We start from the raw sequence: 15,167 nt of genomic DNA, 5'->3' as shown, positions 1-15,167 counted from the left end.
GAGAGCTTTGAAGGAAACAGAAAGATCTGCTGTAAGATCCAGCTCTATCACTAAGACTGCTAAAAATGAGCTCCTCCTTTATCAAAATATTGACAAGCGGTTTTATCCCAAAGCTAGAGTGTTAGACTAGACTACCAGTTTTCTAATAAACCGAGCGGCATATCAGAATGACATATTCTTGGGCCACATTCCAAATTTATTAGCTAGAATCTCAGAATGGATTTTAGTAATTTGTATTTTAAAAATTATTCTTGGGGCCTTTGGCTGCCCCATTAGGTATAGCATGCAATTCCTGATCTCAGGGTTGTGCACTCGAGCCCCACACTGAGCATAGAGATGACTTGAAAAAGAAATGATTCCCATTTCTCGCATTGGGTAACGAATGGACTAAAGGACCCTTAATACATATTCATTTCAATGACTAGATTCTAGATGACCCGATATAACATTAGGGTTTAGGTTTTCATTGGTCTCACCTTTAACTTCCAGTCAATTTATTCATAGTGCCTAAATTTCTATTATTAAGTTCTTTGTTGCAGGTGATAAGCCTGTAATTTTCTATCTCTAAGCTCTCATTCTAGCCAAAAAGAAAGAAATGGATTCTGGTAAGGGATATACTTTGAATAATTAGCAATTATAAAAGAGATAAGAATAACTGTGTTCTCCAGAAATGTATTGCCAACTGTGATTTTTGCAAAAAACAGCTAATTTTAGTAGAAGGATCTTATAAGATATTAAAATCTGTGTTTTATTAATATTGCCTTCTAGGAATAGAAATAGAGTTATTTAACAAACTCTGCATGACAATGAGGTAGCAAAAATTACATATATTATGATTAAATGAATCCCTATTATCAGTACAGAAGGAGAAGAGGAGCAGGAGGAGGAAGACTGGTTCATTTTAATCTTATTTTTCAAAGTGATCACAGACCAGGAGGAATTTTTTTTTTTTTTTTAATAATTTCCCTTGCATGGATATACTTCTTTCACCTAAGTTTTGTAAGCCTTCCCTGAAATATCGCACTATTGCAAAGGCCATTTAGTCCAAGTTATATACAAACCCAAGATAACTTGTTGCACGTTACAAGTGCAGAATAAAATAATATACAATTATTTTTAAAAGGTACATAATGAATATCTTATAGCAAAATATTTTTGCTACTTTATTAAAATATAGCAAGCCAATGAAATATTTCCAAAAAACATGCAGAGGTCAATATGCATTTTTAACAAATTTCATTGCAAATCATCCTGACTCTTCCTTATGCAACATGAAAAGAGGCACAAGAATCTCCTGCTTCATTCTTACCAAGTCAGAGTCCTACTCACTCCTGCAAATGCTCATTACTCAGTGACCTTGGAGATGAGCCTCTGAGACCAGTATGTACTGTTCTCATTTCAATTAAAGTACACTAACAGGCTCACTTGGTAAGGGAGGGGGAACAATCTCATAGAGGGAACGTCTTTGATCCTTAAGTCTTTTCATCTGAAAAGGGAAGAGCTTCCCTCCTAGGCTGGTACTGAAAATGCCAGGAAGGTCAGTGAGTTGATGTTCTCTCCCAGCAGAACAAAGCGCTGATGCCTTTTTTATGCATATATAGAAATCGGATGGTTAATTTTTTTTATAGCTTGGCCAGGAAAATCAGGGTCTTATCTGAAAACAAACCTGATCCTTTTATTTCTCTTAATCGAGACATTCCCAGGTCATGAATCTCTTTTTTTATATTCAATCAGCCACAGATGTTGAACAACTTAGAGGAGTAGCAAAGTTGTTATTGCAGTAAACACACAGGCATGAAATAAGTGGCATCCTAATATTAAAGGATGCAAAAGTAGTTCAGAGATGCCCCTTCTTTCAAACCCCACTGGGGGGGATGAAGTATGGAAGGATGGCATCTGAAAATCCTTCAGAGGAAAAGACAGCTATTGAAGGGTGAGGAGGGTTCACCAGGTGGTCAAAGTGTGGAAAAGGATTTTAGTCCAAGACAACAGCAGAGACAAAGATATCAAGACAGAAAAGAGACACAGACAGACCAGCAAATCCTTTAGGATTTCAGAACCTGGGCTGGGAAGGTATGAGAGGAGATATTGCTGCCAGTGGCCACCAGGCTCAGATCATAAAATCTTTGTGTGGCATACTGCACAGTATAGACTGTATCTTAGAGGTAATGGGGAGCACAATGGGACCATATTTTCGTATCAGCAAGAAATCACTAGGAGCAGAGTAGTGGACAGACTGGGAATGTGCAAAACTGAATCAGTGGGCAGGTAAGAGGCTACTGCAATAGTAGAGCAGAGAGGTGAAGAGGACTTAACCAAGTCAGTGGCAAGTGGAGACAGAGGAAGGGTCACAGAGAAGTGAAGGAGAGCTCTCTAATCTGAGATCCTAAAAGACAAGCCTTTTCCCAAAGAAGTGTAAAAATGAATCACTCTCTGCCTCCAAAGAGGGAGGTGAGAGCCACTTTCATACAGCAAGACACCCAGATAGAGCTGGGTTGAAATATGGGCTTTGTTCTTTGTTAGCTGCATAATCTTGGGCAATCTACTTAACCCCACCGAGTGTCACACTGATGATATGTAAATTGTCAATAATGCCTTATGGAGATGACTGGAGGGACAAAGATGAAAAATGGAAAGTCCTAGCTTAGTGACTAGCACAAAGAACAGGCTCAATAAAAAGATACCCACAAAATAGACAAGAAAAGATTCATATGTATGGTTATTCGCTTTGTGTTTCTAAGCAAAGATATAAACATGTCTACATTAAGTCAACAATTTATTTCTGAGGCCCAGAAAGCACTTACTTAGCTGTTCTATTAATAGAGCTAAAGGAAGTTATTTAGAAGGATTTGTATCAAACATTCAAGTATCGACTCAATTCAATTAGCATGTAATGAGCCCCCTCTGGAAGGGATGCCTGGCTTGTACTAGAAATCCTGAGAATTGCACAATAAACCTCCACTGATCAGTTCTGCACATTATGTAAAGATAACTGAATGGTTTCTATGGCATTAATACCACAGAATGTTCTCTGACCATAGTTTCCTATTGCCTACAAAAGAAGGGGAAGCATGGTTCAATGGATTACTTCCTCAACACACACCCACACGTCCTCCCAAGCTCTCTAGATACAATATACCTTAACATTAATACTCTATTATCCAACTGCCTCTAAAAATGACCAGCAGCTTCTTTTTGCTTCGCTAATGATGTTCACTTTGCTGGGAATAATTTTCATTCTCCTTCAAAACACCAGTTCAAAATGTATCCTATCCTTATTTTAAAGTCCACAATGAAACATCTCCTTTGGAAAGTTTTTGGTTTTTTGTGTGCTTTTTTTTTTTTTTTTTTTTTTTTACCGTAAAACAGATTATCTGATCCTCTCTTGCAGTTGTCATTACTACAGTTTAATGAAGGAAATGTTAGGTTCCAATTGTGAGGTTTGGTTTTCTTTTTAAGTGCCAACCATCAAGTAAATGTTCATGTTTTAGTAGAAAGAAAAGAACATCTACAACCTTTCTAAAATGATTCTCATTGCCTGGTACTTGCAGGCACCCCGTAAATGCTGGCTGAATGAATGAATGAGTGAGATCCCTCTTAATTTCTGTAGGTGTTTTAATATAAGTCATAGTTATGGAAGGAAATTTCTCATGGGACATGACAGCGTGCTGGCAGAAGGATAGCAAGGTATAACCCTTCATATAGTTTTATAAAATTAAAATATACCAAGATAGAAAAAAATGTGATTACTTTAAGATATAAATGGGCAGAGAAGATAGAATGACAACATTTTAAAAAACAGGAAAAAAAACCTGTTGTATAATAAACTGCTGTATATTCTGCAGAAGTGTAGAATATATTCAACTTATAACAAAATGTATGGAATACTTCTAAAATAAACAACACTGTCCAGCATTATCATTTAAAAATACTTTTATATGATATATTAAAAAGGGCTTGGGCCTTACTTTTCTCATCTATAAAACCGAGATTTCATCACCTAATAATACCTACAAACACCTTAAAACCTTTTGGCGATAAATTAAAAATGTATGTATACCACCTAGGCCCCTGAAGATACTTAAGGAAGGTTTCCGCAAGGCAATACCACCAACGGTTGCACTCAGTAATGCTTTTGCACTCGGGAACGTGTGCAGGGAGCATCAGCAGGGAGCTGACGGTGACAGCAAGAGGGCTAAGCTTGAACATCAATGCACCCTTTTCTCCTCTACCATATGCACTATTCACTTAAATAAAACTAGGTCTCTCTTCTCCAAATTTCAAGGATTACTAAAACTGTTGCTTTAATTCTATCAGATTATTTCATTCTTGTAATCTATTGGGCAGAAAGAAGATATTTATTTGTTCAAATCAAGATTTTGAAACATGAAGTAAAGAACTAGAAAAAAGCATCCAGCCACTCTCATCTTTTTTTCTTCTTTTTAGGGTGCAGGGATGAGTGGGCTAGGGAGCTGGTATTTTGGGGGGTCCAGGTAATGGAAGGATTGGGAAATAACATTTCTTGTATTTTGACTAATTTGATTAAACTAATCCTCTACACAAGGACACTATTTGATTCCCTGATTCACTTTCTTTGTATACATCCAGCGAGTGGATTATTGAATAAATAAAACAAATAATTGGGTGTGGTTCTTACTGAGTCTCTTCAGAATGAATGCCTTGTGCACTTGAGGCAATAGTGAAACCTTACACGTTCTCAAATCACAAAGTTGGCTGTTAGTAAACTGATGCAGAATTTCCATGTGGTGAGCACTATAAAGTTGTAAAAACATGCAAAGTTGCAGAGTTTTTAATTTGAAATATTGAGCAAAAGCCTCAAAATAATTTCCCTTTCAGGAAAAAAAATTCTAACTTGACTTTAATCTGGGGTTTAACTCAGAGGGTGACAATGTTCCTTGAAAGCCACCTGTCAGATAATAATGAGCCCATTAGCCATTTGTTCCGGGAAACTTAAGAAAAACAGATGACACCCTATCAAAATAACACCAGCATTCTTCACAGAGCTAGAACAAATAATCCTAAAACTTGTATGGAACCAGAAAAGACCCCAAAAACCAAAGCAGAAGGCATCACAATCCCAGACTTCAAGCTATGCTACAAAGCTGTAACCATCAGACAGTATGGTACAGGCACAAGAACAGACACTCAGATCAGTGGAACAGAATAGAGAACCCAGAAATGGACCCACAAACATATGGCCAACTAATCTTTGACAAAGCAGGAAAGAATATCCAATGGAATAAAGACAGTCTCTTCAGCAAGTGGTGCTGGGAAAACTGGACAGAGACATGTAGAAGAATGAACCTGGACCACTTTCTTACACCACACACAAAAATAAACTCAAAATGGATGAAAGACCTAAATGTAAGACAGGAAGCTATCAAAATCCTCGAGGAGAAAGCAGGCAAAAACCTCTTTGATCTTGGCCGCAGCAACTTCTTACTCAACACGTCTCTGGAGGCAAGGGAAACAAAAGCAAAAATGAACTACTGGGACCTCATCAAAATAAAAATCTTCTGACAACAAAGGAAACAATCAGCAAAGCTATAAGGCAACGGACAGAATGGGAGAAGATATTTACAAATGACGTATCAGATAAAGGGTTAGTATCCAAAATCTATAAAGAACTTATCCAACTCAACACTCAAAAAATAAATAGCCCAGTGAAGAAAAGGGCAAAAGAAATGAATAGGCACTTCTCCAAAGAAGACATCAGGATGGCCAACCGACATGTGAAAAAATGCTCATCACTCATCATCAGGGAAATACAAATCAAAACCACAATGAGATACCACCTTACACCTGTCAGAGTGGCTAACATTAACAACTCAGGCAACAACAGATGTTGGCGAGGATGCAGAGAAAGAGGATCTCTTTTGCATTGCTGGTGGGAATGCAAGCTGGTGGAGCCACTCTGGAAAATAGTATGGAGGTTCCTCAAAAAGCTAAAAACAGAACTACCCTATGACCCATCAATTGCACTACTAGGCATTTATCCATGGGATACAGGTGTGTTGTTTTGAAGGGACACATGCACGCTCATGTTTATAGCAGTACTATCAACAATAGCCAAAGTATGGAAAGAGCCCAAATGTCCATCAATGGATGAATGGATAAAGAAGATGTGGTAAATATATATATATAATGGAGTATTACTCGGCAATCAAAAAGAATGAAATCTTGCCATTTGCAACTACGTGGATGGAACTGGAGGGTATTATGCTAAGTGAAATGAGTCAGTCAGAGAAAGGCAAAAATCCTATGACTTCACTCATATGAGGACTTTAAGAGACAAAACAGATGAACATAAGGGAAGGGAAGCAAAAATAATATAAAACCAGGGAGCGGAACAAAGCATAAGAGACTCATAACTATGGAGAACAAACAGATGTTTACTGGAGGGATTGTGGGAGGGGGGGTGGGCTAAATGGGTAAGGGGCACTAAGGAATCTACTCCTGAAATCATTGTTGCACTATATGCTAACTAATTTGGATGTAAATTTTAAAAAAGAAAAAAGAAAATTTAAAAAAAAAAAAAAAAAAGAAAAACAGATGACATAACATACCCAGCTGGGTACTCTGTTCTACATCCTTCAATATTCTGTTAGCAGTACCTGTTATTTGCTTTTTAGTCTCCAAGTCTCTAGTTTGCTTCAGCACCTGGAGCAGCCGAGGTACCCCGTTGAGTTCAGCGACCTCCAACTTGTTGTCATTGTCTTCAAATACCAAGTTTCGCAGGGCCCCACACACGGCTCGCTGAACATCTTCATTCTGAACTTTTAGGAGCTGCAGAAGCTTGGGGATGCCACGAAGCTGATTAACCTGGGGAAGAAGCAGATGTGTATTTCAGATATTTATTCTGATGTAGCATTAAAGACATTTGTTGTAATATGAATGAACAGATGAAGTTCACTAATGTCAAGTAGAGTCCCCATCAGACAGTAACTGGGACACAACCTGAGGCTCACTGCATACAATATACACCTGCTATAAGGCAGTGCCTGCCTCTCTTGGAGGAGCTAACAATAAATGTGAGAAGACTGAAACCTATGAAAAAATTGAAGGGGAAAGTAAAGTGATAGGTGGGTAAGTGACAGTTAAGTGGACAGAAAGAGTTAAGCTATAAGTCTTGAGCATACAGGTCATGTTCTCACGGTTTGTGGGTTCAAGCCTCATGTCGGGCTCTGGGCTGACAGCTCAGAACCTGGAGCCTGTTTGGATTCTGTGTCTCCTTCTCTTTCTCCGTCCCTCCCCCACTCACGCTCTGTCTCACTCTCTCTCTCAAAAATAAATAAACGTTAAAAAAAAATTTTTTTTCTAAAGTCTTGAGCATAATGAAGATGAACAGAGCTGGAATGAGAGGAGTAAGGAGTTTTATAGAAGAACAGCACAATTATATGAACATTTCATTTTTTTTTTTCCAGGACAGAAGTTTACAGTCAATATAAATGGACAGATCTCATCATCAATGGTAGAAATAAAGATTCATTTACCATGGCACTGGTAGTAGCAATGCAAACTAATCCTAAATGCCAGCTATTTTTATGATCAATTGTTTAGGGTATTTAAAAAGCTTCATATAAAAATTATGCAAGCTTCTTAATTTAAGTAAATAACGTAACTTTACACTTTTGATATGTTATTTAAATTTTTTTAAATGTTTTTATTTATTTTTAAGATAGAGAGAGACACAGCATGAGCAGGGGAGGGGCAGAGAGAGAGGGAGACACAGAATCTGAAGCAGTCTCCAGGTTCTGAGCTGTCAGCACAGAGCCTGATGAGGGGCTCGAACTCACAGACTGTGAGATGATGACCTGAGCTGAAGTCAGACGCTTCACCAACTGAGCCACCCAGGCACCCCTTGATATGCTATTTAAAAAATATCTCTCGGGGCACCTGGGTGGCTCAGTTGGTTAAGTGTCCCACTTTGGCTCGGGTCATGATCTCGCAGTTTGTGAGTTCAAGCCCCATGTCAGTCTCTGTGTTGACAGCTTGCTCAGAGCCTGGAGGCTGCTCCAGATTCTGTCTCCCTTTCTCTCTGCCCCTCCCCCATTCACACTCCGTCTCTCTCTCTCTCTCTCTCTCAAAAATAAACATTAAAAAAATAAAAATAAAAAAAATTAAAAAAAAATAGAAAATATCTCTCCCATCCAAATATGCAAGAAAGGGCATGCTGTCTATTAGAGAAAGGGTTAGCACTAGGAAAAGAAGAATATAAATAGATGGTTTAGATTCTGAAATGTATGGCTGTTAAAGAAAAGGTCAAATCATGGCAATATGAGCAATGTGATACTTTAGGCTGCAAATATTATCTAAAGAAGTCAAGAGGTGGACGTGGGGTGGCTGAAGCAAAATGTTAAGTTGTAGACTGAGGGCTTTTCCTTCTCATGTGCTTCCACTGGCATCTGATGCAGAAATTTTAAATTAGTAAGAACTTCTGATAAAGATGTCAGTCATTTTCACCATCTTAATGCAGAAATTTTTAGGAAACACTTATTGTTGTGAATGGGCAGGAGGTTCCCTTTCAGCTGAAGTTCATCACTTATGAATGATGATGCCCTAACTGCTTCACAGTTCATGCTCTGGCGCCCAGTAATACCTTTTCATATTTTCTATGTATCACCAAATTTCAGCTTCCCTTTCATAAACAGATAAATGAGATTTAAGACATAATCTTCCAATCTTACATCTTTCTTTGTTAGGACTGGGAGAAGACTAGCAAGGCAAGAATCAAAGTCAAAGTTTAAAAATAATAACCATAATAATAATAATAATAATAATAATAATAATAATAATAAAACACAGATAATGACTCTCCCACCCACTTCTACCATTAGAAGGTGTTGGCATAGTGTTAAGAGTTTCATTTATGTTATCTAATTAATAGCTTGTTGAGAACCTTATGAGAGAAGTACTCTTTTGGTCTCTTTGAGGCTTCACTAGTAATAATGAGGAATAATACTTCCACTTACAACTCACTTCAGAGGAGACATGTGCAGAACAGGGCACGACTGGTAAACTGGCCACAGCAATTTTGTTGGGCTACGTCTACAGCCATTCTAGTATATTTGCACAAAAATGTTACTGATAAAGATTTCTTAGCTGTCAATTAATTCTGGTCCAGTAGATCATCTACTTGATCACTTCCTCTATTCCCATTACTACACTTCCTTAAGAGCAGAAAGGCACATTTTAAATTGTTTATAATTCACAGGTTTCTCCAATTCCATCAATTTCTATTTCATAGTTAGGTTTTAAGTTGGTTAAATGTACACTCCACAAACTTCATAAATGCCAGCTATACTAAATCTTCACAGTAGCTGTAGAAGCATCAGATGCAGAAAGAAAATCCTGTTTGTCCTGAAGGTATTTTGCGAGCTTTAGAAATATTTTATTGCTTGATTTATAACTCCTAAGTGGCCTTCTTCAAAATATGATGGGATGTGGCTTACCGGTCATATTGCATTTCCAGATGCGATGATAGAATCAGTGAGAATGGCGTGTGGAACTGGACTCGGGGGCTTGGACAGCCGGCTTTGCTTACCCTGTCACCTTCACCCCTTGGGCTTTCAGCACTTGCTCCAGCCCAGAAAGAAGGCATTGTGGACACACCATGCTCAGACAAATGTAGAAATCTGCTACAGCTGTAGTCACTGTTGAATTTGACGCCCTAGTGTCTGGCACCTCTCCCAAATTTATAAATAGACTTAGGTTACTTTTATCCATCTTGTTAAGCAGATTGATACAAAATCAATACCAAATGCATTATTTTTAATGTCTATTTTTGAGAGAAAGAAAGAGCACGAGCAGGAGAGAGACAGAGAGAGAGGGAGACACAGAATATGAAGCAGGCTCCCGGCGCTGAGCTGTCAGCACAGAGCCTGATGCGGGGCTTGAACCCGTGAACTGTGAGACCATAACCTGAGCCGAAGTCAGTGGCTTAACTGACTGAGCCACCCAGGCGCTCCAGATCCTGTACACGTCAGAACCAACGCCAGATGTACTGTCTTTGTCCCTTCACATTCAGGGAAGCAGATGGGATGAGAGAGGTGGCATGTATTTCCCAGTTATACTGAATCCTCAGGGGATTTGTTCTCCCTTTGGGAAAAGGAAAGAAGAAACAGACTAACATGACTATCTCAGAACTTCAAAAGACCTTTCATTTGAGATGGTTTCTAAATATATGGAAGGGCTCTATTCTGATTCTTCTTCCTGTCAACTATAAAATAAATGATGAGGATTCTGGTGGCAAATAAGCGGAAGAAACAGACTGACTCCTTTGGGGCAAGGGCTCCCTTGTGCCCTGGTGCCCTTGCTCTCACTTCCTTCCCGTTGGGAATGCTCCGACCACTCTGCCTCACTTCTGGCAAAGCCCTGCTCATCTTGCATGAGCTGGCTCAAATGTCACCACCTCTGTGAAATGTCACTCCCCTTTTCTCTTTTCCTTCCCATTAGAACTAATCACTCCATGAAAATTGGTATAACCTTTCAGGAAGGCAATCAGCAGTAAGTGTCAAAAACTTCAAAAATATTCTCTTCTAATAACCTTCATTAGGAAAGAATTTGAAATGCACACACATGTAATTGTAAGTACAGTATTTATTTAATTTTTAATAAAATTTATTTATTTTTGAGAGAGAGAGCGAGAGCCTGCACAAACAGGGGAGGGGCAGAGCGAGGGAGGGAGGGAGGGAAGGAGGGAAGGAGGGAAGGAGAGGAGGAGGGGGGACAGAGGGAGAGAGGGAGAGAGGGAGAAAGAGAGAGAATGAATGAATGAATGAGAATATCTCAGGCAGGCTCTGTGCTGAGTGTGGAGCCTGGCATGGGGCTCGAACCCACAAACCATGAGATCAAGACATGAGCCAAAATCAAGAGTTGGATGCTTAACTAACTGAGCCACCCAAGCACTCTGTGACTGTAGTATTTATAAAAGGGAAAAATTTGAAACCATAAATGTCCAACAACAGGGGAAGACTAGTTAATGATTGTCACAATCCACACAGATTGAAGTTTCCATGGGAGAGGCAGAGTAATGTTAGAACTGACAGATATTTTTGGTCATTACAGTTCCCTCACCAGTCAAATGGAGATTATCTAAGATTAACAATCTCCATGCTAGGTACATAGTACTCACTCAACACATGGTAGCTAGTGCATCACCATTAATATGCCACCCTTAATATGAGGTATGCAAAATATTGCTAATGTTATGAGAAAATGCTTATTGTACAGTGTTACTAGAAAAAAATGTATAAAATATCTATGTATTTCTACTCAAACACAGACATAAAGAAGGCAATGAATTTAGGGAGTTTGGGAGAAATGATGGGCATATAAATTATGAAAGTTGCTTGTTATTTTGTATTTTTTTAAACAACAAGCATATATTTGTGCATGCTTCTTAAAATCAAAGAAAAAAAAATCCCTACAAGGAAAGCTACATATTCAATTTGTAAAAAGTCAGAGAACAAAACTAAGATGGTAACAATATTGGGGAAGTGTGGGTATGTCTCTTTTTGACAGTTTCTTAATTTCTCAAATTTTGAGTAATGAATTCGTATGAGTTTTATAAGATTCTGCAAGATAGTTATGGCAGTCAAAACTTCAGTGATGAGATCTGAAGCAGGAATGGAAATAAGGTCAGTTTTAGAAGGGTCTTGCAGATTAAATTTGTCCTTCCTCCTAAAGGCAAGTGGGTGCTGAGAGGCGACTGTATCAGTAGTGGGTTAAAAGTGGAGGAAGGGAAATTAACCAGGAAGTGGCTGAGTTAACAGAAAACATGGTGATAGGGATTAGCATAGTGGCGCTGAGTAGGGAGGGAAAGAGGTGAGTAGATTCAAGACACTTTTAGTGCAACACTAAAAAGTCTTGAAGACTGCATGAATATGAATAATGTTGAGAGGTAAGAATAAAAGAAAAGTTGAAAGTCTGTGTTCAAGTTTTTGTGTCATACCATGTGGGTGAACTACCACTCACACAGGAAATAATATGTTCAGATTGGGGCAGGCATTGTACCATGATCTGAGTGCATTCTCACAACTCTTTCTAGTAGGATTATTATTTCCACTTTATAGGTAGGAATGCCAAGGCTCAGCGATGTTAGTATCCTGCCCAAGGTCACTGAGGTAATTAGGATGCTGGGACTCACGCTTCCCTGAATGACTTCTGAGTGTTAATACTCAAACCACCAAGGGTCCTGCCTTCCAACCCAGCAGGAAGAACAAGTTAGAAGGAGGGTTGGCTAGTAGAGAGGAAAAGCAAAAGAAATTAACGTGCCCATTTTTGAAATGCTGATGTTGAGTTCAGTGGGATGTCCAGGAAATAGATGGACACATGGTTTAGAGCCCAAGGGACAGAAGGGGGCAGAGATGCAGGAAGTCATCAGCATCTAAATCATATAGGGATGGGAGTCATAGGAGTAGATGAGGCAGGTCAGGAGATGGTGCTGAGGAAGAAAAGTCCCAGGAAGGCATCTCAGGAACATAAACATTTAAGGGACAGCTGATGATAAATTTTTCATAGAAGAAAGCTGAAGGAGCCAGAGAAATGGAAAAAGAACCAGGAGACTCTGGACCAAAAGAAGAAAGGTTCAAAAAGGAGAAGAGGATCAAGTATGATAAATGGGCTGAGTCCTAATCAAATAAAATAAGGATTAAAAAGTTGCCACTGGTTTTAAGAGTTTATGATTTAGAATTTTGATCTTTATATTCAAATTATAATTGCCTTTTTAAAAAAGATTTTATTTCTTTTTTTTAATATAATTTATTGTCAAGTTGGCTCACATACAGTGTATACAGTGTGCTCTTGCTTTTGGGGGTAGATTCCCGTGATTCATCGCTTACATACAACATACCAGTGCACATCCCAACAAGTTCCCTCCTCAATGCCCATCACCCATTTTCCCTCTCCCCCTAAGATTTTATTCTTAAATAATCTCTATACCCAACATGGGGCTCAAACTTACAATCCCAAGATCAAGAGTCACATGCCCCAGAGACTGAGCCTGTAATGTCTTTTATACATAAATTCAAATGCTATAGCACTATGCTTAATATTAGCAGGATTTTGTTCATGTTGGGTTATAACTTAATACTTAAATTTTTCTACCAGCATATGTATTTTTAGGTTTCAGTGTGACTTTCATGTTTCATTATTCTCAAAACCAGTGTTTGTCCTAGTTTTAGAAAAAGAGCCAAGAAGGCAAGCACAGCTTTAATCACATATGTAAGCAAAATGATATTTATAATCAAATTAGCAACTTAAGAGATCGTAGAAATCTAGCCCAATTTGAGAAACAGAAGAAAAATTCAAGTAATTCCATATTAGAAAATGAAAGCATGCTTAATAATGCCCAGCTTTTTAAAATTGGTAATAAAAAAAAGATTTAAACATTTTTCTGAGTTAGTTATAGAAAGGACTCATTTTTAGCCGAATTCTTTTCACCTATATGTATAAAGAGGGTTCATTACTAGTTAAATACATTATTTTTTTAAATCTTGGGGCTCCTGGGTGGCTCAGTCAGTTGAGGGTCCCAACTTCGGCTCAGGTCATGATCTCACAATTAGTTTGTGGGTTCGGGCCCCGCATCAGGCTCTGTGCTGACAGCTCGGAGCCTGGAGCCTGCTTTGGATTCTGTGTCTCCCGTCTGTCTCTATTCCTCTCCTGCTCACACTCTGTCTCTGTCTCTCAAAAATAAATAAATGTTAAAAAAAATTTTTTTTTAATCCTTACGTATTCTTCCCATGGAACAAACATACAGGCAAAGGGCAGTGAGAACTACTCAATAATTATGTAGCTTTTAAAACGAGAAATAATCTAGATGTGGGGATAGGTTTTAAAGTAATACCTAAAATACAGATGTCATGAATAGAAATACTGACAAATTGGACTTCAAAGTATTTTTTTTTTCAACGTTTATTTATTTTTGGGACAGAGAGAGACAGAGCATGAACCGGGGAGGGGCAGAGAGAGAGGGGGACACAGAATCGGAAACAGGGTCCAGGCTCTGAGCCATCAGCCCAGAGCCTGACGCGGGGCTCGAACTCCCGGACCGCGAGATCATGACCTGGCTGAAGTCGGACGCTTAACCGACTGCGCCACCCAGGCGCCCCTGACAAATTGGACTTCAGAAGACTTTTTCAATCCTGCATGATGAAAGATACAATAAGATGCATAACACTGGATTATATATAATATTACACATAATAGATAATGAATTCCTACCAAGCATTAAGGAGATACAAATCTTTGGAGAAAACAGTCCACAGAACTCTTTTACCTGACTCTACTTAACTGATATGTAGGATTAGTCACATTCTTGTTTCCCTCTGGAAATCCTACTGATTCCCTGAGAATTATCAAAGCTGAGAGGTTACTCTATGTTGGGCTTTGCACTCCAATTTTTACTAGTTGAGTTACAAATTTACTAAGAATAACTTACATGTTTCCCAATGTATTTGGGCCAACTGTACTTGTTACTGTAATCATGTAATTTATTTACCTGTTAGGTAAACGAATGAAATTTAAGGGTGAAAAGAGTTCCGTTTCTCTGACAACTAATCTGCATGCTTTGGAAAGACTAGATAAAGGAAAACAGCTTTAAAAAGCTCTGTAATTATTTGTGAACAAAATTAATGTAAAAGACTACGGGAAATGTAAAAATTCAGATACAGGTGAAATCAGATGAATCAGTGTCATTAAGTTCTCATTTCACTTTAAAGAAACTAAAAATTGCAGATGATACACAATGGGCATAGTTTATGCAAGATTATGACAAACTGTGTGTGGTATGTGTGTATAACTAAATTTTTTTTTCCTTTGTAACTGATTAAGTGACCAACTATTAGTCTTGATTGCAAAAAAACAGGAAAGTTTTTACCATAAAGAGATGGCTTTTTTTTTTTTTTTTTGCTTATTAACAAAAACAAACACAAAAGAATAATCTCATGGTAGTAATGGTACATATAAATGGGCACTATGATGCAATGTTGGTGGGGTTTAAGTCTACACAGTCTTAGGTGGAATTTATTAGGGAATTATTTATCAAAATAATGACTCAATAGTGACAAGGACTGGATTTACCTATCATCTGAAACAATGTTAAAAACCAGACAAAGCGGGGCGCCTGGGTGGCGCAGTCGGTTGAG

General features: G+C 38.3%; 1 protein-coding gene across 1 annotated transcript in view; it reads right to left on the bottom strand.

The window, feature by feature from the left end:
* The window catches only part of PKP2 (plakophilin 2), a 100,040-nt gene that overhangs the window by 42,752 nt on the left and 42,121 nt on the right, over positions 1-15,167 (bottom strand). The window contains exon 5 of the mRNA XM_040488450.1: positions 6,636-6,843. Coding sequence (XP_040344384.1) covers positions 6,636-6,843 — 208 coding nt within the window. The remainder of the gene's footprint in view (positions 1-6,635; positions 6,844-15,167) is intronic.

The sequence above is a fragment of the Herpailurus yagouaroundi genome, unplaced genomic scaffold (genome assembly GCF_014898765.1).
Source record: "Herpailurus yagouaroundi ecotype Mexico unplaced genomic scaffold, PumYag 166, whole genome shotgun sequence".
Classification (NCBI taxonomy): Eukaryota; Metazoa; Chordata; class Mammalia; order Carnivora; family Felidae; genus Herpailurus; species Herpailurus yagouaroundi.
This window is presented reverse-complemented; position numbering and strand designations above follow the sequence as displayed.